Raw genomic sequence first — 23,618 nt, forward strand, 5'->3', positions numbered from 1 at the left:
GGAGGTTGGAATTAAGCAGGACACTTGTGCCAGAACAATATACAGCTACACCAAGGCATAAACACCTCATACACAAACATATGAGGAACACCCTTTGTTAACAAATGTATGGTAGAAATCATGAAAAAGAGTGGCACCGCATTCTAAACAGATCTTATTGAAATCAAATTCTGCAATTATTAGCTACAGCAAATGGAGCATTCTTTTGGTGTTTCCTGAGCATGCCTGCCTGTCTTCCTGTGTCCATAGGGGGTTCAATCACTGTCCAGATTATGTGAAGGTATTTGTCAAAACAGTTGAGGCCACACTTGCTATGCTACTCTAACATCAAGGCAAGCAGCAAATTCTTCTGAGTAAAATGTCACATCACTTAGGGATAATCCCTGTTACATAATTCGCTCAAAACCCATTATGGAAAGTGAAAATAATTAGATGTGCATCCTCTGTTGGATATTTTGGTTCACTTTAAAAATGATTTTATGATATTACACAGTATTCATAATTGCCCTTCATTCACTCTCCAAACCACCAGCAATACAATTGTAACTCAGATGTGTGAAAATATACAGCTAACTTTGTAAAACACAGACCAAGAATCAGCTTTACTAAGGTATAGCTGTCTCTAGTGTCGTATGCCTTGTGAGGAGAGGAGTAACTTATGCACGGTTCCATCCTGGAGATCATATTACTTAAGTCACTAATATGGCATTTCTTCACATTCATCACATGCTTTGCCACTCTACCAACCCCGGCACCATGTGCATCTGCTCCGCATGTATAGGCTACTCCAACCTGTCTTACAATAGGCACATCAATATTAAGGCCTACATCACCACTTTCCCTCTGCTAGCTTTTTATCAAATCTGCCAAAATCAGAGTGTGTCTCAAACTTATCAACCAAGATAGGCTACAGACATGTATGCATGTATGCAATGAGCTGGAACTGTAATGGAGGAAGTAGGCCTAGGCTACACTTTTAGGCACTCCTGAACTGCACTTTTGAGCACTAGGCTCCTAAACACTACTGTGGAAAATTATTTTGGCTTCTATTGCCAACCGATGGCATCCATGCAGGAGGGTACAGGGCCATCTGTTTTGGTGAGCAATTCCCAAATCTGTCCAGAGGAATTAACTTGCCCAGAACAACTTGAGTACAGCACACTGCAAACATACACTGTGTTATTTGACAGAACAGCAGAACCTGCTCAGGGGGTCATGCTTAACCAATCTAAATCAAATGTCAGCTCATGAGACATCCATCATTAATAGCCTTACATGTAGCTAAATTTTGGCATCAAAGCCTATTGGTCTTATTAGCCATAGCAGTTATACCCATGCTGACGACATATAGGCTACTTAGCAATCGTTAGACCCTCAATAAGAAAAGCAAGACAATACACATTTGGGAAAAGGTGTTGAAAACATGCGTAAGCATTTACCTGTCAGTTATCGTGGACTGTGTGCCACTCATTGGGCTTTCGTTTAATTTCTTCAGCCTTTATCCAACTATCATTTTATTGTGCACAATCTCCCTCGTACGTTGGAAAATTGGTGCTCCTTGGTGTCCAACCAATGTGTTTCGACACAAATGGTGATACTGGCAATTGTCTACGATAGCTTATTCCACTGTATCGTCTTCGGCCAGTTCCAGAATTCTATCTTTACGCTTCTTCTCACAAGACAGGAAATTGTTGTTTGAAGAAAACGATGGTAAATGTTACCACATACAGTAGTCCTGTATAGAAAAATATTCTGAAGAGTTTTGAACATGGAGAATCGATTAACTTATGCAACCATAGTTATATGTCGAAGAACTGTCAAATACCTCCAAAATCAAAAAATATTCAAGTGGAAATAAGAGGCTCATTACACGACAACCTTTCACACTGTCTATATATTGAGCCTTCTTCGCCCAAAACCTAGAAATATTTGCGAGCTAACAGCGCCCAGCCTATTGTTAATTTGTTTCCAGATACAATGTAGCCTAATTGACGGTTTCACCTTTTTTTCCAGGGTAGTGTCCTCACAACTCTCCACATTCAGTCATACAAAAAGACTAAAAGTATTTTGCTGTCCAAATGTCACTCAGAATAACTTCGTGTCAATGACCACATTTCTCTTCAGATATGTTCCCATCTCTCACGGAGTTTCCAGTAACAGTAATTCCAGACACGTTTGTATAGTCCGATTTCCGAAAAAGTTTTGTACAGCTGCGGAAGCCTGTAAAAGTTCTAGGCCTACTCCTTCAATATTAACATTCTAACACGTAAATTGCACATCTTCCGTCACAATCTATACGTGGTATTTTCATTAAGCCTACACAGGCCTCTTGAGGTGGGCACTAGATGGAAAATACTTAACAAAACACCACTTTGCCCTTTGCCGCTATGTTATCCGGAGTAGCCAACTAATGTTTAAGGTGTTCCTTGTGGTAAGTTATGTTAGGCTACATGTTACCCATTTGTGATTCCTCAGTGCAATTCCATCGACCAGAATTCCAAACTGGCTACTCTTCTGTGAGAGAATTTCGGGAGAAAACTTCCGAATCCTTTGATGTCAACTGAGCAGAGTTTGTTCGAAAGCTATCTTGATGTCCAGATTCAAAGGATATTTTTCCGGCACATTTGATCCCACACAGGAAATAATCGATGTATCTTAAATGTCCAATACATGTTAACTCCAAGAGATTTGTGAATGCATTGATGGCTGAAAACTTCAAGCTTAGTCATTTAGTCGAGTCCTTCCCCTCCTTGTCTCCATGTTTTCCCCAAATCCAGCAGTTTTGTCGTATTGTCTTTACTCTGGGAAATACACGAATTTGAAATAACGAAGACTAAAAATCATTGAGAGTAAAGCATTACTTTGACACTACTGCCAATTTTTCATCGCTAACTATGTTACCGCTTTGGGAAGATTTAAAAACCCAAATAATTCCTGACTTTGAGTCAATTACATCCCTAGATTCCTACGCTTTGCCGACATTTTTCCCTGCCGAGGTATCCCTCCGCCGAAAAAATCACAGTCCCGGACTCTAGGGCCACATGATGCTACTGCAGTCTGTTTGTTAGGCCTACCCTATACCATCCCACTAGACAGCGGACACCTAAAGATATGTATTTAAAAAAAATGTTGATCAAACACATAGAGATAAAAGGGGACTCCGAAATTGTTCTTGATATTTATCAATTAGGTCTACGACACAGACTGTTGTTATAATGTAGTTATATTTTTCATTAGTCCTAGGCTAGCCTACTACATCCATCACAAAAGTTCATTTCTGCCCTTAAAACAACATGTAACATCTCAAATGCACTATTCGTCATTCACAAGCCAGCAAACAAGCATAGTGAAAGACATTCATCAGTTCACAGTGCGATATCATATTCTGTTAACATTGTCTTGCTAACAGAGAGTCTGTTGGACATAATAAAAAGCAAATAATATGAAAATAATAATAATAATTAGTAGTATATATGTATGACACAAATGTCTGAGGTAAACAAAAGGTGCTGTAGGCCTACGGAAGTTAGGTTACAAACACTTACTTTTACATTTTTACAGTTACACTGTATCCATATAGTACCGTACATTTAAATAGCTAAAGCATATTGTTGATCAGAGGTACGGTATGTAAGTTTATTCAAGCCGTTAAGAGGTTTAATATAAACGATCTTAGAAAAAAACACTCATTTACACATTGTCTTACATACTGATTCCATCCATACTCTGATTCACTACAATAAAACCTACAGCCTACCTCATCTAAAGCATTTGACAACCAATGTTGAAATCATACAACAGTAACATACAAAACTTCAGAGATCTCTGATTAAATAAACTATGGCTGCATCTGAATAGTCATACTAGTTTAGGCCTATAGCACTACATAGTAGGCCTAGGCCAAAAATTGTCACAATTGTTGGTCAGTTGAAAACTATTGACAGCTTACTAATTCCACAGTGTGCAATGGTCGCTGACATATTTACTGTAACAATTGCCTGAGAAATGACAGGAATTCCATGTTATTCCATGGAGTTCCATGCTAGCTAATTGGTTGATACTCTCTCTGCACTCTGTCCTTCATTCCATTAGGGAGCCACTTAGGTGTGATTGGATGGCCGTTTTAAGGTCGGAGCTAATTCTGATGAGCCTTTCCGTTTACACTGTTCTGTATGCGGCGCTCCTGCCAGAGTCTGTATTTACCACAACTTTTCCGGATGGCAAAGCGGGTGATGTCCACCATGAAGATCCAGGACAGGGTGTAGATGGCCACCCCTTCCGCCTTGATCACCAACTTAGTTCGGGCGGACGTTACCACGGCAACGAGGAGGAAGCCACCGATGCCAATGCGCACTAGGCCAAAGAGGAAAATGAACAGGACGTCGACAGCGTCTCCTGCCAGGGTGTCGTACTGGCCAGCCCGCTTCAGGAACCACCTCGTCTGCAGGAGGGGATTGGTGATCTCGCTCCCGAAGATCACGGCACAGCTCTCCGTGCCGGACTCCCCGAGGCCCAGGGTCAGCAGCATGCCCATGACGCTCAGAACGTGATGGGCGAGCATCACGGGGCCCTCTGTTCGGAAGTACATGCACCAGCCCATGTCAAAAATAAAGTAGCCCATACTGATGAGCACAGTCAAGACCTGCATGGGCGTATTCTCTTCCCCTGTGGAGATAAAAGACAGCAGAAAATAAACAGGATTGATCAGATCTCGGCTGCACAGCACCAACAAAAACATACTGTATGTGAGCTCATGCATGCATTAAGCAGTGAGTGAAAATGTCAACAGAAATGTTATCTGCAAATCATCTAAACCCCTATTTAATTGAAAATAGAACATAAATAACACTCCAAATGTTGAAACTATTTTACTGTTTGTATGAAAAATATAAGATCATTTTGAATTAGATGGTAGCAACATGTCTCAAAAAAATGGAATGGACAGAACTGAAAAACAATATTGGATGGTTATGATCTTTGATGTCTAAGGTGGCGCTGAATTAAAAACACACCTGAATCTTAAATGAAAATAATAGGGCTCATTGTATGGGCTCAGGAAATCTTCAAATAACCACTGTCTATGAACACAGGGTTATGCTCAAGTCACAAAGCTGGTTAAAACTACCATGCAAAGGAGAAAAAAACACACAGTATCTTAACATGATCCAGTCATGCTGCTGTCTTGGATGGTCTCTCTCTAAGGAGTATTAAAAGTGTGCAGTTCAAAAGCCAGCACCTGTGATGTTATGGGGGCGTATCAGTGCCAATGGCATGGGCACATCTTGCACATCTAGAAAGGTGCAATTAATGCTGAATGATATATACAGATTTTGGAGCGACATAGACTGCCATCCAGACAACATCTTTTTCAAAGAAGGCCTTGGATATTTCAGGAAGACAATGACAAACTACATTCTGCACATATTGCAACAGCATAGCTCCATAGTAGCAGAGTCCAGGTGCAGAAACAGCCTGTCTCCAGACCTGTCACATCTGGTACATCATGAGACGAAAAACACGACAAAAGAAGACCCCGGACAGTTGAGCAGCTGTACAAAAATGGTGATGCAACACAGTGGTAAACGTACCCATGTCCCAACTGTTTTTTGAAACGTGTTGCTGGCATCAAATCCAAAATGAACATACATTTCCCACAAAATTGATATGTTGTCTTTGCAAGGTTCTCAGTGAAATATAGGGTTTACACAATGTGCGAAACATCACATTCTGTTTTTCTTGCATTTTATAAAATGTTTCTGGAAAACAGGGTTGTGGTGCTGTGGAATGAGTTGACTTTCTGTGCATAATGATAAATATTTTGGCACCTAGGCCAATATGAATCTTTGCTAGGTATCCTCTAGAGCACAATCACTTTTCTGTACTAACTGTTAAACTGTTACACATGCACAAACACTAGGTATCTGTACCCAATAGACTCACAGAGAATGTATGGAGAGTTAGAATATTCAGTGCCATTGGAATCTCACCTACATGTGTGAAGGGCCAAGGCCCATCAATGAAGGCAATGTAAGCGGTCAGTAAAACTATGAGGATGCCATGGAAAAGTGTAACAAGTCTGCAGTTCCATTCGTAGCCCCGTGGAGCATTAACGTAGCAAATGAAAGCGTACACAAAGACCCAGCCAATAAGGCTACAGCTGAACCCCGCCACCAACAGTGCCGTTCCCATGCTGTTGAACCAAAACAAGAGATAATAATTTAAGTCAGTGTTGCAAAAAACGTCACAACAACAGAACAGTTTATGTATATTACATTAAGCATACTGTATATATGCGCATGCTACATGTAATACACACACACACACACACACACACACACACACACACACACACACACACACACACACACACACACACACACACACACACACACACACACACATGCCTATATATACCATATTATATATTATTATATTACATATATATATATATATATATATATTATTATACATATATACGTATATTGAGGTTAAATCTCAAGAAAATGATCAGGCTGAAATGTGTTGTCCCTCTAAACCAAATTACTTGCAACACTTTGTCACACACCACTGCTACACATACAGTATATGCATTTGTCAAGAAGGAATATTGCATCAGCAAAAGAATCAATGCAATTGTATTTTACCTTACATCTCAAGCTGTCAACACTGGCATCCAGACTCAGCATGTCAGGTCTAACTTCTCATATCTGTCGATGGGCCTAGATTAATCTTCTTTCATAGCAAGAATGTCCTTATAATATCCCTGTCGCGATGGCCTGATAGAACATGGTCTCACTTTTTCCATTGCAACAGACAGCTATCCACTATTCACCTACATCCCTTCTTCCCCTGGTCTCAAGCAGCTTTAGCCTCTTATCAGATTAAAGTCTCTTTACTCCCGATATACTTCGACTACAGGGTCGGAGTAATATAGCACCACCTCACCTTAAGTCAACAGCTTGACTGTGGATTTTGTCATCTTCAGCCCCATATTTACTTCTCAATTATTCATTTAGCAGACATTGTTGTCCATAGTGACTTACATATGTCAACTTTATTACAAGGGATTACATTGTCCCCAGAGCAACTTGAGGTTAAGTGCCTTACTCAAGGACACAGTGGTGGATGCTGGGAACTGAACCCATAACAGCACACCCCCACTTCCCCCTACCACCACTTCAACAGACAAGCCTGTGACCTATAGCTGGGACTAGTTTCAGACTCTGGAGCCACTCTTTTTTTTACCAATCTTTTTGAATCTTATAGGCCTGTACTGAGTCCACACTGCAGTTAAATGTCAAGCTTCTAACCAGCATGTTGCTTTTTATTGTCAAATGTGTAACCAGTCTGGTAAATTACGTTTCCCATATTCGGTACAGAATGTGTGAATATGATCATGTGTCCCGCAACACTATGCACCAGGACTTCCAGACAAATAACTGGAGGTATAAACCTGCTTCTGGTTATACTGCAGGGGAAAAAAAATTATATTTTCAGGTATAGACACATGGAATCACCTCAATCACAAACTAAACTGCCCTGAGACCCTAGGCAACTATGTCTATCCTACTTCTAGATTTCCTATCCAGAAAGGTTGAACATAGACATCCCAGAGGCACTGATGATGATCCAAGCTGTGGTAAGCTACCAAAGGCACGTCCAGTTTTAACCTTCAACCAGATTAGCTGCACAAGGTTAATAATGTAATTGCCTGGCCAACTCTTAATTCTTGCCGGCTATGTAGGCCTAGCCTGCTTTCACAGGAGACACTGCCATGCATGACATCCAGGCAAATTAGTGATCTAGTCACAAATAAATACCAGTAGGAGTTCAGACTCACATGCATACAGCATACAGCAGCCAAACAGAACGGCTGTACTCCGGTAAAGTAAGGAATTTCCTAGCAATTTCCGTCACTACAAGTAGGCCTATGACCTATGACGTTACCGTTTATCTGGTCAACATGAATGGCATTTTTTTTGCCCAGGCTAGCGGCTAGTGCTGATTTGGACAATCCTTCAGTGAATCACGTCAATTGTTACTTTTCTTATTGACTACTTACTTATTTACGAGCTTCACCTGAGGATATTAGTTTCAGCAACATACAGTTGCCAGGGACATCTTAACACCTATCCCCGTGGGTGCATTCAGCCAAAGGCGCCCTCCATAGGACGTTTGAGAGAACTGACATAGTTCGGGCGTGTGATTTCCTTTGCAGAATGTGTTTCCCATGTAAGACCTCTAAATTTGTCCTGTTCACATGTATTGGGGCTTGGCCCACTCTGCTTTATGAAACGATGTGGACAGATCGAAATGGGACTACTTTTTGGAACCTTCAAAGTATTGATAGCATATCATTATTTTGATAAACCAACCTCTTCTAACAGTCAAATGAAAGAGCGTGTTTGGTCTAATAACTGGATTTGTTTGGCCTAAATGATCAGTGAAATTAATATTTCTGCCTTAGCAGAGTTTACAAATGGGCTCAACCCATATCTGTATTATTATGGCAGTGTTTCCCTTCACTTTGCATAAATACACATTGCAAACGTAATATATATGCATTTCTGTGACAATTACAGAAACAAGACTAAGAACATTGGAAAAAAGGAACTCGGACCAAAATGTTTGTCAGATTATGGTATATTCTGTAATACAAAAACATCAAGTTCTGAATGAGCACAAAATCACATGCAGATACCGTTTGACAGACATGTTGTAAGGTATAAAAAGGTTTACAACCACAAAACAAATCACTACACCAAATGAAAACAAAACAAAAAAAACAATGGCGCAACAAGGGATTGAAGTCAAACAATTATTAACACCTTTAAAAATGGTACAAAAGTAAATTGTGGTAAGATCTGTAGCTTTAGATTTTAGTTGAAACGATATAGATTTGTTAAATGTATCTACATTTTGACAAAGGTCTTACATGACGCTGCATTCATAAAGAAAATAATGGTCTGACAAAACCCCAGTTCCACCCATTTGAAATACGCGGATCTTTGATCTAAGGACAGATCACATAAAACAAGGAGGCAGTGAATTATTAAAATAGTAAAATAAGCCATCTTTTAAAACACACATACACACCAAAAATGTATGCGTGGAAATCCCTGTTAAACTGTGTTCTAGAAGTGTGTACTATTAAAACAAAAACTACACCACATATCACTGTGTTCTATTTTCAAATGATCCGGCATAGGCTAGAACAGGCATGATGATTAACTTGCATTTAATGTTACTATACCAATCAGAACCCTGCTGTCACCAAAATAATAATAATAATAATAATAATAATAAAAATAACCAAACAAAAAAAAAAAAAACTTAGGACAGCAGCACGGATTAAAACGCCTTTACCTTGTAACGACAGATTTTTATTTCTTTTTCTTTAATTACTATTTTTTTCTCTCTCTTTCAATCAAGGACAGAGACATGTGGGGGGGATCGACAGCTGACATGAACGAAGTGGTTGGAAGGCAGAGGTGCATGGCGGAATGCCACGGTAGGAATGTGCGCCGTCTGCCGGGCGGGTGGGTGGGTGGGCTGCCACACAGGGCAGCGGGGTTGGCGCGGGATTGGCGCTGGGTTGCCGTGGGCGATGCCTACTGCTGCTGCGTGCCCTGCTGGGAGCCCTGCGTTCCTTGGGTGCTCGTCGGGTTGGAGTAGTTACCGTAGTTGCCGTACTGGTTGTAGTACTGGTTCCACTGACTCTGGTTCTGGTAATACTGCTGCCACTGTTGCGCATACTGCCACAGGTAGAGAAGAAAGTAGATCAATAACAATATATACACACACACACACACACATACTATTATTTACATACATACCACACACACACACACACACACAAAATGTTTGGTAGTAAAGCTGCGTTGAGAAGAGAGATGCTGCGTACCTGCTGATACTGCTGGTTGTAGTTCTGCTGCTGGTTGTATGTCTGTCCAGTGGCTGCAGGAGTTTGGCTATAGCTCTGCCCATAGCTCTGCCCATAACCAGGGTACTGGCTGTAGCTGCCATAGTTGTAGCCTTGGTTGTAGCTGCCTTGGTTGTAGCCTTGATTGTAGGTCTGTGGCTTTTGAGTGAGAAAAAAAAAAGAGAAGAAATTACCATTTCGCATTGAGACAATCAGTACGAGCATTGAGAATAGCCGAATGGCTGAAACGTCTGCTCACCCAGTAAAAGAGTTCTTTTCTTCAGCAAAGACTTTGTCTATATTTTACAGAGTGCGAACTCTCACTACCTTTTCCTGATATCTTTTGGTTGAACGCATCTGACTAAAAATAATTTCATCAAGAGCGCAACAGTATCCCACCTTCTGCATTGAGACAATTCAAAGATATCACACCCCTTTCCTCTCAGCTCCAGAAGCAACACGTTGATTAGCTGGGCTTGTTTATGTCTCAGTCTGAGCCACCATGTTTATCTCCCCATGACAGAGACAGGACTGTGTACTAACAGTCATTTTGAACTCGGAAAAACAGAGCAGGCAGACAGATTCCACAGACTAACTTTACATGCCCACACACACACACACACACACACATATATATATAATATGTACTTCTACGGGAGTATTACCTGGGCCTGACTATAACCTCCAGTGCTTGCAGTGGTGCCCTTGTTGTAGGATCCCTGGCGGTTGTGGTTGTAGCCGCCGCCGCCGCCGCTGCCTCCTCCTCCTCCTCCTCCTCCTCCTCCTCCTCCTCCTCCTCCTCCACCCCCAGACTGCTGGTTGCGGTTGTAGCTACCACGTCCTCCGGAGCCTCCATCTCGGTAGTTGTTGCCCCAGCGATTCTGGTTGTAGCCGCCGCCTCCGCGGTTGTATCCTGCCACGTGGTGAGCATCAAGGTCAGTTAAATATAATAATAAATTATGATCTTTTTACAATACCGTCATCTTGCAATACTGGAATTACTGATTTAATACACTACTACATTCTCAATGATCAGTTCCTTTTTTTTTTTATTTCCAAGGGGCATAAACACATTAGGTGCGTTAGGCCTAAACTTTAACCAAATAACCAATCTTTCTCGTCATCAGAGGCTTTGTGTTTTCTATTTATCTTCATTCAGTAAACTGCCAGCTTATTTATACAAACTTTAATGTCTCATGTCTCTTTCTCTTATGCAATACACCACTCATCGAACCTAGTAGCCTAGTGCTGGTCCAGTAACATTATTACTTATTAATTATAGCACTTGCAGTGACACAAATTCTTGAATTTCCCCTTGGGGATCAATAAAGTATCTATCTATCTATCTATCTATCTAAGTGTTACAAGAGGCTTTGTGTGTTCTGCTACGCGACTCTTACCTCCACGGAAGCCACCACCTCCACCGGGTCCACCCCTGTTCTGGTAGCTGCCCCGGCCTCCCTGGGGCCCGCCGCCGCCGCCACCGCCGCGGTTGTCAAAGCGCTGGAAGCCCCCGCGGCCGCGGAAGCCGCCGGGCCGGTTGTCGAAGCGCTTGTCGGGGGGTGGGCCCGCCTTGCGGCCCTCCTCGTTGTACTGCTTGATGAGGGTCTCGGCCTCCTCGCGCTGCAGCTCTACGTAGCGCACCTCGTCGAGGAACTCGCCGGCGTCCGGGAGCACAAAGTTGGCTACGGGAGCAGAGGCAGGGACGGCAGTGAGGTAGGGGGTACGGCCGTGCCGGCGAGACAAAGAAGAAAAACGTGATTACAAACAGTTACAAAATAAAGACAACTCAAAAAACCTGAGTGACTGAGAGGGAGGCATGAGAGTAGAAGAGAAAGAGGAGAGGAAGGAAGGAGGAATGGAAAGAGAAAGAGGAGAGAAAGAGAGAAAGAAAGAAAGAGAGAAGAAAAGGAAGGCTGGAGGGAAGGGGGAAGAGAGAGAAACAGCAGCACAAGAAAGAGGGGATGGGTAGAGGACAAGAAAGAGGGGATGGGTAGAGGACAGAATGCGGTGTAGGGGCTGGAGCAAACATTACCTTGGAGGGAGTAAGGGAAGATTTGCACCAGATTATTTTAAAATAGAATAAAGGATTGGGATTGGTGGAGAGGGGTATGGAGAGAAAAATAATGTGCCAGACTAAGAGAACAGTTATGAGAGAGGTAGGGGTAGTATGTCACTGCAAATCCATCCGGGACAGAGTTGAAAGACTGGCTCTTATGCCTCATTCTAGTTGCTTTAGCAGAATGCGTTTACGTTAGCTGTGTATTCAATATGGACTTGAAAGCGGTTCCCGCAGAAGCCTTTTTTTTCTTTTCAGATAGCAACATTAGACGGTATCAGGTATCAGTGAGAGGAGTTGCAGGAAATGGAATTAATCAAGAGGGAATGATGAAAAGGAGGAGAAGAAGGAGGAGGAGGAAGAGCTCTTTTATCTGGCAAAAGGGCTAGAACTTAGGGGGCAGAACTGGTGGGGAGGGGGAGGGGGGGGTTCTTCCAAGTTCGGATAAAACAAACAAATAAACATAAACAAAACAAACATACATAGCAAAAGCAGTTCTTGTGTGGTTTTTTTGGGGTTATCCATGGAATTCCTACCTTTCATTTCTAACACAGCATGATCGGGCACATCCTTCCCTTCCTCATCAGTTCGCTTTAACGTTCGCTCTTTTAAATCGTCGTCCGTGGGACAAATTACAATAGCCTTGCGTTGAAAACCTTCAAAAGGACGCATTTTTCGTCTCTGGGCTGATCCATATACATTTGTCTAGCAATGGTGACAAGAAAGAAGTAGAAGCTGTTCATTATTGTTCACTTGTTTGCTTTTGTTACGGCTTTGCGTTCCATAGGAGGGAAATTGGATTCCTGCAACGATGAAAGTGAGAGAGTTTTTTTTCATGGCTATATTTACTGTGCTGGATTCACTACTGGTTGTCTCTCACAACCCCACAACCCCACAAACCTACCTTGAGAGCTGGAGATGAGGCAGTGCCTCAACTCACCATGTCGACAGGTAATGAGACTGACACGAGGGGACCCTGTAAGCCAAGTTACTGGGAGTGGCTTTAATGTGGTACACTTGTGGTCTCCCCAAACACTCTGCATCGGCTTCTAAACACTCTGAAACGCCTGCCAACACCTGAAACGCCTGCCAACATTACATGGCAACTTACTAAGAATCAAACTTCTATAGTGCTTACAGCCAAAATAACATTGAAGTTCATCACACAGTCAAACAATGCAGAACACGCACTAAACAAACATCACTGCCACACTGTGTCACTTACTGAAAAAGAGGTAATGAAATCATAGTTCATTCAATCATCATTCAATCATTTTATCATAAAGCACTACCATCGCCCTAACACTTAATGTGATGCCATTTTGAGCAGGGTCCCCTTACTTACCTCTACTTACCGTTTTTTCAAAGGCTCGTCAGACCCAAGACATAGACAAACACTCAGTACCTACCTGCGGGTACTCACAGTATCCTGGGAGTGTGTCCTTAAGACCCTACCTACCTTTCAACTTGACCAAAAACGGCACTGGAAAGTGAAGCAGGTTAGTTTCGCACTTACCTTTAGGTTTTCATTTATAACACAACATTCAAAAGTTCCATATGCTACATAATAAAGCTATAGTCAAAAACATCAAAGGCGATGTTCATTTTCTTACGGTTACCATAGTAACAGAAGGTATATTTCTTACTCACCAGGCAGTGTTTACTTGTTTTTCAACATCTTACTATTGGACTATAAAGTACAATGCGGAAAGAACTTTTCTTCAACAAGACATACAAAAGGAAAATCCAAAATACTGATTTATAGTAAATAATATATAGAAATAACATACGGAATTAGCAAATATCCTCATTTCATTTAAGCAAAAACAAAATGAATGACTTTTCAGCAAAATGTTCAGGACAAAAAACGAAAAGGTAGGACAAAGTCTCCAGGGAAACAGACGCTGAACAGTGCTTTTCTCCTGAACTAGAGAGACAGTAGCAGAGAGTACATTAATGGACGAGTGCATCAGAGGACAGCAGTGGCCAGGACTGGGGGAGGGGGAGAGGGGGGAGGCGGAGGAGGGGGGGGGGGGGGGGGTCAGGGGAGTACAGCTGTGCTGGAGGAGAGCCTTCGGGGAGGGCAGTACCTGGTCCAGGATGTAGTTGCGCTTCTTGCGGGCGGCGATCTGGATGAGCCTGTTGAGGCACTGCGTGGCCTGTTGGATCAGCACGTCCCAGCGGCCCGAGTAATTCCTCTGGCGACGCAGACCCATCACCTGCGGAGAGAAGAAAAAACATGATTTCTATCAAACGCTCAACCAAACCTATGCCAGTATATATATTGGTTGCATAGTGGTTAAGGAGCTGGGCTAGCATGCAGTAGCCTGAAAATTGTGGGTTCATTCATGGCAAGGCACTTAACCCCAAGTTGCTACAAGGACAGTTGCCCGTGTAATATAATCGATACAAGTTGCTTTGGTTAAACGTGTAAATAAATAAATACATGTAAATGTAGCATATGAACTGCATATTAGAATACCTTCATCTTCTCCATGATAGCATTGGTGCCCAACATGTTGAACTTCTTCTCAGGGTTCTCAAGTGCGTACTTTGCCGCCCAAGTGGTCTTCCCTGCACCTGGCAGGCCCACCATCATCAGGATCTGAGCAGCATCGTGCAAACACAATGGGCATTACAATGGCTGGCAGCGAGTGAAATACCAATGCAGTGAACACTACTGTCGACGAGATTGCGGGGATCATGAAATGCTTTCATTTCAACACCAACACAGCAATTACACTCGTAAAGTTTGTGGCACAAAGCATTGTTAAGTTTCACTGTACCGACCTAGCGATGTGATGGAGCTTCACTCATCAGTGTGCATATCAGATGCATAGACGGCACATTTTCAATGACTGATCAGAGACCAACCATTAAGTAGGGGCAGAAAATCATTTCAACTGCACACCATGGAAAGCTTCTTCATGGCCATGTTCATGGCCTTTCAAAGTAGTTTTTACTTATGTGGCATTCGAGAGCAGAACTCTCTATCTCTATATCACATAATCTGCAGTTCCAGAAAGCAAACACTGTACCAGAAAACATGCAGTTGCAGAAAGCTAACACTGTACCAGAAAACATGTAGTTGCAGAAAGCTAACACTGTACCAGAAAACATGTAGTTGCAGAAAGTTAACACTGTACCAGAAAACATGTAGCTGCAGAAAGCTAACACTGTACCAGAAAACATGTAGTTGCAGAAAGTGAGCACTGTATCAGAAAACAATCAAGTCCAGAAAATGAGCACTGTATCAGAAAACATGCAAGTCCAGAAAATGAGCACTGACCTCGCACTCTGCCTTGGACGCGGGCCCGATGGTTCCCCGGATGCGGTCCTCCAGAGCTACCTGTTGGATGAAGGTGTAGCCCTCGGGCGGGGGGAAGAAAGGCTCGGCCTTCTGGCCGAAGTTGAACTCCACGGCGCAGTTCTTCACGAGGACATGGGGGAAGAGCGGCCGTCCGGCCAGCTCCTCCTGGGTTACCTGGTAACACACGCCCAGCATCTTCCCGTTCTTGGAGAAGGACATCTCCACGTCGCCATCGGTCTCAAAGTCCTGCAAACCGGAGAGAGGAAACAGAGGAAAAAGGCTCAGGAGGCTACACATATCCTGTGGGACATGACTCATGTGCAAGCACAAAAGCAGCATCCAAAAATAAGGAGGGGGGGAAAAAAAAAAGGGAAATGCGCTTACCATGTAGCAGCCGATGACATCGTTCTCACCAAACTTCTCTCCATAATCTTCAAACTTGCAATTTAAAGATTTCTTTCCAGTTCCACCGTACCCAAATGAGAACGCCTCTTCGCCTGCAATTCAAAACGGAAGTCATGAGGAAAAGGGTGGAGGCCCAGTGCTCATTCACTTTTTCCATAACAGTGGAAACGTTGAATCGCAGCACTTCCTACTGAAACACATGCACTGCTATTGTCCCTGTGGGATTAGTCGCCACAATCTTGGCTAGCTGGAGAAAAAAAATCAGCTTCCTCTTGTATACAGCGTCCTTGAACTGTGAGTGGGAGCTCTCCTCACCAAGCTGGGTACTGCAGGAGTCCATGGACCACCCCACTCGAACCACATGGGGGTCAGGCTCGCTGGACGGCAAGTGCTTCACAGAGATCTCCTCATTGATCTGCACACAAAAAAAACCATCATGTTAGCGGAATGAGCTGCCCAGTGCTCTCCATTCCTATGCAAGTTTTCGGTCTTTCAAGAGGGGTCTAAAGGCATATCTGTTCAACATGCACTTCATTTATTATCGTTTCTTATGCGTTATGGTTTGTATATTATAGTATTTAGCTATTTTCATTAAGCTATTGATTGAATTGGTATTGTTGTTTATTATTGCCTTCGTGTAGTATAACCAACTTTCAAATTATTTACGGTTAAATTTGACTATTATATAATTTTTATTTGTATGTCATTTGGACAAAAGCATCTCTTAAATACCATAACCACATTTACATGATCTCATACACACTCATCTTACAAAGACACTGACTGCATACAATGTGTGGCCATGTTAGAGTGGACAGAGAGAGAGGCATGATACCTTCAGCTCGTAGCAGACACGGCCCTTGCTGACTCCATAGGATGTCCGTGCCCCAGCCCAAAGGTAGGCAAAGCCTTCAATGGTGAGTGGGTATCCACTGTATCGGTCACGAGACACCTTAAAGTGCAGGTCGCAGTTGTCTGTTGGGGGTGGGGAGAAATTGAATCATCTGTGAATATGTCATTCATTCAACTCAGACAGGAATACACAGTAAAAAAATATGACATGTCCCAACGATAATAAACAGTATGACGCGTCTCCTAAAACACCACTAATTATACACCACGTCCATCCTGCATTCCCTAATTATAAGTGTGATCATACTGCAGACTGTTTGAAATGCAAGGGCAAATCAGCACCAGCATGCACACGCATGCACGCGCACGCACACGCACACGCACACCTTGTGCTGCAGATAGTACTTCTTGCTCCAGGATTCCAATTATGCATCATGCAACCAAAACAACAACCATGCCTCTGCTGAATTATTAAAAAAAAACTTACAGGTATCAATGGCTGCAAGGGTATCATCAAAGTCTTCCTCCTCTTCCTCTGCCGGTGGCTGAGGGGAACGTGCTCTGTTGAATCACAGGACATTATGTAACATCAACAATGGAGTTCATAACTGCAGAGCATAGCATCAGTGGTGCAAATCAACAGCACGAGCATGTACCTCTTGTCCTCCCGATGCTCGTAATAGCCATAACCTCGGTTCTCCTCGTATGGCCTTTTGCGGTTGTAGGACCCATACCGGTCGTCCTCTCCTTTAGCCTGAGATCCCTGGTCGCCCTGCATAGCTTGCCACTCGTTCCCAGGCTCTGCAGCTGGCTGCTCCTGATCCTGGCCCTGCTGTTGTTGTTGCTCATCCCCTTCTTCTTTCTTGACTTCGTCTTTCATCTCAAAACCTTCTGCACAATCAAAGAGAATAATGCTATTAAACATCCCGTGTCAAGTTAAAAGGTGCCTAAAAAAAGTACAGCAAGCGGATTTACAAATGCACTTAAACAAGCACTTTGAGACTCACCGGGGGCTGTTTCGGTTTGTTCCTTGGGCTCGGGCTCTTCTGCCTGTGGCTCGGACTTCTGGATCATGGGCTCCGGCTCTGGCATATCTGCCTCTTGGTAGTCCTGCTTCTTGCCGGGCTGCTCGGTGTGGCTCTGCTGCACCTCTGGTTCCTCCTCTGGTTCCTCCTCTTGTTCCTCCTCTGGCTCCTCATAGGCCTTCTTTCTCTGGGGTTCCTGGACCTCTTCCTTTACCTCTGGCTCTTCATACTGCTGGCGGGCTGGTGTTGGGTCCTGCTGGTTGTACTTTTGCCCCATCTGATATTTCCCGCCCATGAGTGGCTCCAGGGCATCCGAGGCGAAGTCAGCCATCCCATGCGCGGCCTCAGGTGCACCATCTGCACTCTCGTCGTCATCATCATCATCGTCGATTTCTTCGCCTTGTTGCCCGACCATCGGTTCTCCGTTCTCTTCCTCTTCCTCGTCCGACTGTTGGTCTGGCTCATCATCTTGCTCCTCCCCTTCAAACTCTGCAAACGGGCGAAATAGTGATAGTAAGCGAAATTCGGCTACAGTTCAACTGCACACAATACCACTGCCAATACCACGAGCTCCATGGGAACCCACGTTGGGAATGCCAACAGATCGTCCATCTGGCGGGCGAACGGTTAGCACTAACGTTAGCTCGGTCACGTTGCAATACACGAGACCAGGTCGATGTCATAATCTCTTGTAATCCTGCCATTACATACAGTTCATTACAAAAAATAAAATGCATTGCAGTTTTTACTTCGTATCCTAAACACAAACCATAACGCAATATAATACATGCATACTACTTGTGTTTACCTTCATCTTGATAAGACTCGGCTGCTCCCGCCTCGCCTTCGACATCATAATCTCCCTCGTCGGCCGGGGGCCCGCCCCCAACACCAGCAGCCTCGGCCTCTAGTGCAGCTTGTAAGCGATCAACGAGATCCGCCTTCAAGCCACGAGTATCGAGGCCTCGGCGCTGAAGCTCCTCTTTCAGCTCATTTACTTTGAGCTTCTTCACGTTCACTCCACTCATGTTTCACGAATTGTAATGTTGCACTGTATTCTCCGGGGTCACAACCTAAAGCAATGATTAAAGTAGTGTTAGAAAACGTGAAATCTAGGATGGAGAAATCGCCTGGGACACAAATGGGCCTGCTCTAACAAGATAGCTAACTAGCGATAGAAGCTAACGTAGCAAAAACCGCCAGGGGGTCTTTTTAATTCTTAACGTTAATTGCGATACAGCATACGAGCTGGTATGTACTGCGAATAGTTAGTGCAAAATGAAAAGGCATTTAAGTGATCTGACGACTAACAATGCTTTCTAACCGTTAATCAATTCGCCATAACTGGTTATTTATATTGGCTATTGCTAGTTAGCGACATCACTGGTAACGAACCTTCCCTGCATTTTAACGTTACGTTACATTAGTGCATAGCTTCAACTGTGATAACAGGCAATATTCCAAAAGCTATACATCGTGCAATTGTATGTATTACAGAGTAAAACGCTGCATTAAAGTAGCACATACCTTTAAGTTATTCCCCTTTCACTCGCAAATGTTTTGGCGTCCTTGTGTGCAAAATGGACGGTGACTGAGCTAGCTTGCTATTTCCTCGACCCACAGCCAGCATCGGCGCTCTTCATGTGAGTTTGTGATTGGCTGACCTTACTGTCCCTCTGTATATTACGGTTACAGTGTATCCAATTGTACGTACGTGGATACATCAGTTTTTTAAATTTGATTGGTAGCCTTCCTTAAAATTCTGCAGGCCTATGTCGTCGTCCTCGATTTTCGTGGCAACAAATATTTGATTGCATGCATTCTAGATGATAAAATCCGCACAATTTCCCGGTAACAAAAAAAGTAGTTGTAAAGCACCAAACGCAACATTTGATAGGTTTGATATGTTTTATTTTGTATAAGCTATAAGGAAACCTGATTTATTTATTTAACTTTTGGTGAGTGCAAAAGAATCAGTGGACCTTCTAGATGTGCAGAGAAGTCTTCATTTTGCTTCCAAATAAATACACAGATAAATAAACAAACAAACAAACACAAAACCGTGGCTCCGCGTTGGCGCCACAAAGCATTGTTTTCGCACATTACAACAATCTAGATTATTTGTCCTCGTTTTTTTTATATATGATGTCTCTGAATTTCAAGCCATTCTCATTTAATTTGTTTACATTGTCTTTGTTCCTACCATCATAATAAATTAATATAGGCCACTCGAACTTTTGCCTTATTGATGGAGAGGAATACAACTTGCTGAATAAAAGCTCACTGTCATCTATTCAGAAAAGAGAATAGAAAACATTAGGCATGATTTGCCCATTTGTGGAGGTGGTGCCTGTACACCTGTGCTGCGAGTGCTCTGTGATCGATTGCTCAGGTCTAGATCGACTGTAAACAACAGTGGGACATTATAATCAGGAAGACGTTTCCCTCCCTATGTTCTCTCCCCCTGGAACATATTTAGGTGTCGAGACAGTGTTTGTTGTACAGGGCCCTGCGATATGGATAGAACTTCTTGGACTGTGTGTGCCATACATGCGCTTGGGTGAGTTCCACGGCTTATGTGTAGCCTACTTAAATCACTTGAAATGGAAAACGGCGCTGGGAAATGAGCAGTTTAGGAGTTTAGCATTCAGCATTCAGCATTACTTCAGGTTGCCATAGGATTTGTATCGACCCTCATGGTTTGTTGCATTTTCCGATCTGTTTAGTAACTGAAGTTTTCTGAGGTGAAATTGCTGAACGTCTACTAAAATGCTGACATTTGTTGTATTGCCAACGCGAAAATCTTTGGTATCGCGTTGCTTTGAAGTAGCACAGGCCCTGCCTGATTATGTTATCATTTGTTATCTAAAATGCTTCACACAGGTATCATGGGAGAGCTTGCATGACCAAATGTACGTGCGAAGAGCTTCCATGTCCACTCATCACGTGGCTCATATCTGAACTGAAATCATCTTGCCTGGCCCCTGATGCTAAAGGTGCAACTTTACAGTATACTCACTCCCCAAAATACTCAGCCATTATATAACATGATATATTATGTCAATTCGATGTTGCCGTGCAATTTATCATTTCTGGATTTGTTTTTGTTTTTATCCCAGGGAAGAACGCCACAGGAACTGTTCTTGCAGGGGATCTGAGGGCATATCTGAAAGAGATGTCCTGTCCATACACTACACTAATTTCAGAGACACTGACCCCAGCCAGCCTCAACCAGATCACTGGTGAGGAATCTCGGAAGCTGATATTTTGAACATCTTTTACAGGCTTTGAATGGAAGAGGTGATTGTTTCCATTGAGGTGATGTAGTGCAATCCATTCGTTTCAGAATTCCTGGTGTCAGAGCTACAAGCTGCTTACATGATTAAGTACAAAGAAAACCACCCAGAGGACAGAGAATTATGTTGTGAATCTGTGAAAGACCGCAGAGAGGAAATGCAAGATGAAGGAGAGATTTTGGGAAAGATTGAAGAGTTTGTAAAACAAGATGATAAAGTGGCTAGTGAGGCAGAAGAATCCAAGATGGAGTTGTCTCTACTCCTTGAGGCCCTGAGTATGGATGCGTCTTCCAAGTTTATTGATTTAGAGAATCAGGTAAGAGAAAAAGTCCACTTTCGCATTTGCTTTAAAGGTTCTAATATGTCAACACAGTTATTTATCTGAGGGGTAGTGAAAGTACGTGGTTAAGTGACAAACCTGGGCAAGTTAACTCCATGTAAGTGGTACCTCCTACAACAAGCCCTATGCCATTGTTCTTTTAGGAGAATGATGCCATATAGCTCTTCTATTAGGAGGTTTATCACTTTCGAGTTAATTAACCCAGGTTTGTTACCTACCACGTAGGCTACTTGGAATAACCCCCTCATCATTGTGTTTGTGTTAAAACATTGTAAGGTATCCTTACATTGTCCCTTGCTCTGTAAATGAGAAATAAACAAAGTTGTTTAGACTGAGCAGTATAGACATTGTTCATATTGTACAAGAAAATTAACAAAATCTTTTGCCAGAATCATGGGCTGTATCTTTAATATGCTATGGCTATAGATAGAGTTTAGCTTGACCAACTAAATTTATTCTTAGCTACATGCAGCTACCAATATGCTACCTATGTTAGATTACTATTCCTTCTTACAGGTGAAATCATCTTTGGCTAAGTTACCAGAAGGTGATATTCCAAAGCCATTGCTGAATATTGAACTGAACTCTGATCAGTGGGTATGTTACATGACTATATATTGGAACATGTTGTTTAGGCGTAAGTATGATTTTGAGTTGTTTTTAATGTCTCACTTTTTATCCTTTGCATTCATTTTCTAAGAGACAAATAGAAAAATTGAATGAAGCCCTTGCTACAGACTACAAATGTCGGCGACAAATGATGATGAAACGATTTGAAGTCACTCTCCAATCATTTACGTGGGGTGAGAGAGGGAAGGTAAAGTACTTTATCTTGTGTCAATCAGTTGCATATTTTTATAACCAATAGCTTTAGAGGCATAACATGCTGTCAACATTCGTGCTGTTTCGTCAGGAGATTTGAGCAGTGACCTGAAATTGACAACAGCTCAGCTCTCAGTTCTTGAAACCATCTGCAAGTGATGTTTTGGTTTAACAAGGTTTTAACTGAACACCTCAGGAACGTGCAAAGGCGGCTGCGTCCCTGCCTCCCCTCTTGCCGTCTAGCGAGTCCCAAGTCTCCCTCTCCCGACTGCTGGCAGCTCGAGAGGATCAGTCACGAATACTGCCGGTCAGAGCAGGACCCTCGACAGCAGTCCATAAGGTATCGTCACACCAGCCATACTCAACATGATTGATTTATGGATGTTTATGAATATTTGGCACAAATCCATTTAGCTCATGATAATAATGATGATGATGTGTCTATTTGAAGGTCTTAATGGGCAGTGTACCAGACAGAGGTGGCAGACCTGGAGAGATTGAACCCCCTATGCCGGACTGGAAGAGAGAAAGGGCACATGGAGACAATTCACAGAGAAAATACAGACCTAGAAAAAAGAGTCGGAAATGACGAAAAAGAAGTAAAAGCCTCTATCATGTTCGAATGAAGGAAGATACAACATTATGTTAATATGATGAAATATAACGTTTTTTTGACTATACAATTACGATAAACATGATCGGAGGAGGGTGTGCATTTCTAAAATGCCATGCATTAAATGGTAGCTCAAAGCTCTGTTTAGTTTCAAGGGACATGAAGCATTATGTTAAATATTTTTCCCCTAAAATATTGTTTAAACTGACTACCATTTTATACACGTCTTAATTGTACATTTCAATTAAAAAGACATTGTGTACATATATGTGTGTATTTGTGAAATCCTTCAACATTTTAAAACTTTTTACAAATATATAGATGATTAGCAGGGATTTAAGCAAAAAATACATAAAAATTTATTTAATAAATTCAAATACCGTAATCTTACGCGTATTAAAATAAACTGCAAACAGTTGTCACACCATGTATCAAAATAAAATAGGCTACTGCATTTTTGTGTTCTGAAAATACTTAAAAATAGCCAACAATCAATTTATCAAGATATCAATTTGCAAACCTTCCATATTCAGTCTATTCTTTCATCAGCAGCTTAGCCTACACTGACTATTGATTAAATAGACAGTGTTTGAGAGTAACAGTTTTATGTCCCTGCATCTGCAAACCGTGAACAGGTCATGCCTTACATCTCATGAAATAGGCTATTTTGAATAGGTTACTCTCTATCCCTGATTAGACTATAGGGCCTATTTCATAGGCTACTTAGTATGAAGTTTAATTTACACCTTGATGTAATAAAATGAAAGACAATTTGCCTCTCAGATTTGCTATTCAAATATGATGGATGGCTCTGGACAACACGGATTAATTATTTAGATAGTCCACACATGATAGACAGAGAGCTCACTTTTGAAGTTTTAAAGCTTGTCCAAAAGATCAAGCCATAGTCTTTAAATGGATTAGATTAGCGTTAGGGTCTATATAAATCGAAGGATGGCATCTATCATTGTATT

The 23,618-nt window shown here is 42.4% G+C and overlaps 4 protein-coding genes across 6 annotated transcripts in view; 1 reads left to right on the plus strand and 3 right to left on the minus strand.

Annotated features, from left to right (window-relative positions):
- arhgef12b (Rho guanine nucleotide exchange factor (GEF) 12b) overlaps positions 1-2,969 on the minus strand; it is a 52,549-nt gene extending 49,580 nt beyond the window's left edge. For all 3 annotated transcript variants that reach the window (XM_062536125.1, XM_062536124.1, XM_062536123.1), the window contains exon 1: positions 1,440-2,969. In XM_062536125.1, the coding sequence (XP_062392109.1) occupies positions 1,440-1,471 (32 nt within the window). In that variant the 5' untranslated portion in view covers positions 1,472-2,969. The remainder of the gene's footprint in view (positions 1-1,439) is intronic.
- Positions 2,970-3,500: 531 nt separating this feature from the next.
- On the minus strand, positions 3,501-6,189 carry tlcd5b (TLC domain containing 5b). The gene is made up of 2 exons (XM_062535825.1): positions 5,988-6,189; positions 3,501-4,665 (listed from the first exon to the last, which is right to left on the minus strand). Exons 1-2 carry the CDS (start codon positions 6,187-6,189, stop codon positions 4,136-4,138), a joined length of 732 nt encoding a protein of 243 aa, XP_062391809.1. The 3' UTR covers positions 3,501-4,135.
- Positions 6,190-8,627: 2,438 nt separating this feature from the next.
- Positions 8,628-19,233, minus strand: hnrnpul1l (heterogeneous nuclear ribonucleoprotein U-like 1 like). The gene is made up of 16 exons (XM_062536126.1): positions 19,101-19,233; positions 18,382-18,646; positions 17,556-18,062; positions 17,205-17,439; positions 17,036-17,109; positions 16,532-16,671; positions 16,012-16,111; positions 15,676-15,788; positions 15,271-15,537; positions 14,464-14,586; positions 14,072-14,200; positions 12,518-12,686; positions 11,323-11,607; positions 10,588-10,835; positions 9,905-10,081; positions 8,628-9,755 (listed from the first exon to the last, which is right to left on the minus strand). The coding sequence occupies exons 2-16, from the start codon at positions 18,599-18,601 to the stop codon at positions 9,612-9,614; spliced, it is 2,931 nt and encodes a 976-aa protein (XP_062392110.1). The 5' UTR covers positions 18,602-18,646; positions 19,101-19,233; the 3' UTR covers positions 8,628-9,611.
- Positions 19,234-19,998: 765 nt separating this feature from the next.
- Positions 19,999-22,910, plus strand: im:7138535 (uncharacterized protein LOC797998 homolog). Its single transcript, XM_062535550.1, has 8 exons — positions 19,999-20,133; positions 20,457-20,569; positions 20,693-20,815; positions 20,920-21,185; positions 21,726-21,806; positions 21,910-22,026; positions 22,228-22,371; positions 22,483-22,910. Exons 1-8 carry the CDS (start codon positions 20,090-20,092, stop codon positions 22,618-22,620), a joined length of 1,026 nt encoding a protein of 341 aa, XP_062391534.1. The 5' UTR covers positions 19,999-20,089; the 3' UTR covers positions 22,621-22,910.
- The last annotated feature ends 708 nt before the right edge of the window (positions 22,911-23,618 follow it).

This window comes from Sardina pilchardus, chromosome 5, assembly GCF_963854185.1.
Source record: "Sardina pilchardus chromosome 5, fSarPil1.1, whole genome shotgun sequence".
Classification (NCBI taxonomy): domain Eukaryota; kingdom Metazoa; phylum Chordata; class Actinopteri; order Clupeiformes; family Clupeidae; genus Sardina; species Sardina pilchardus.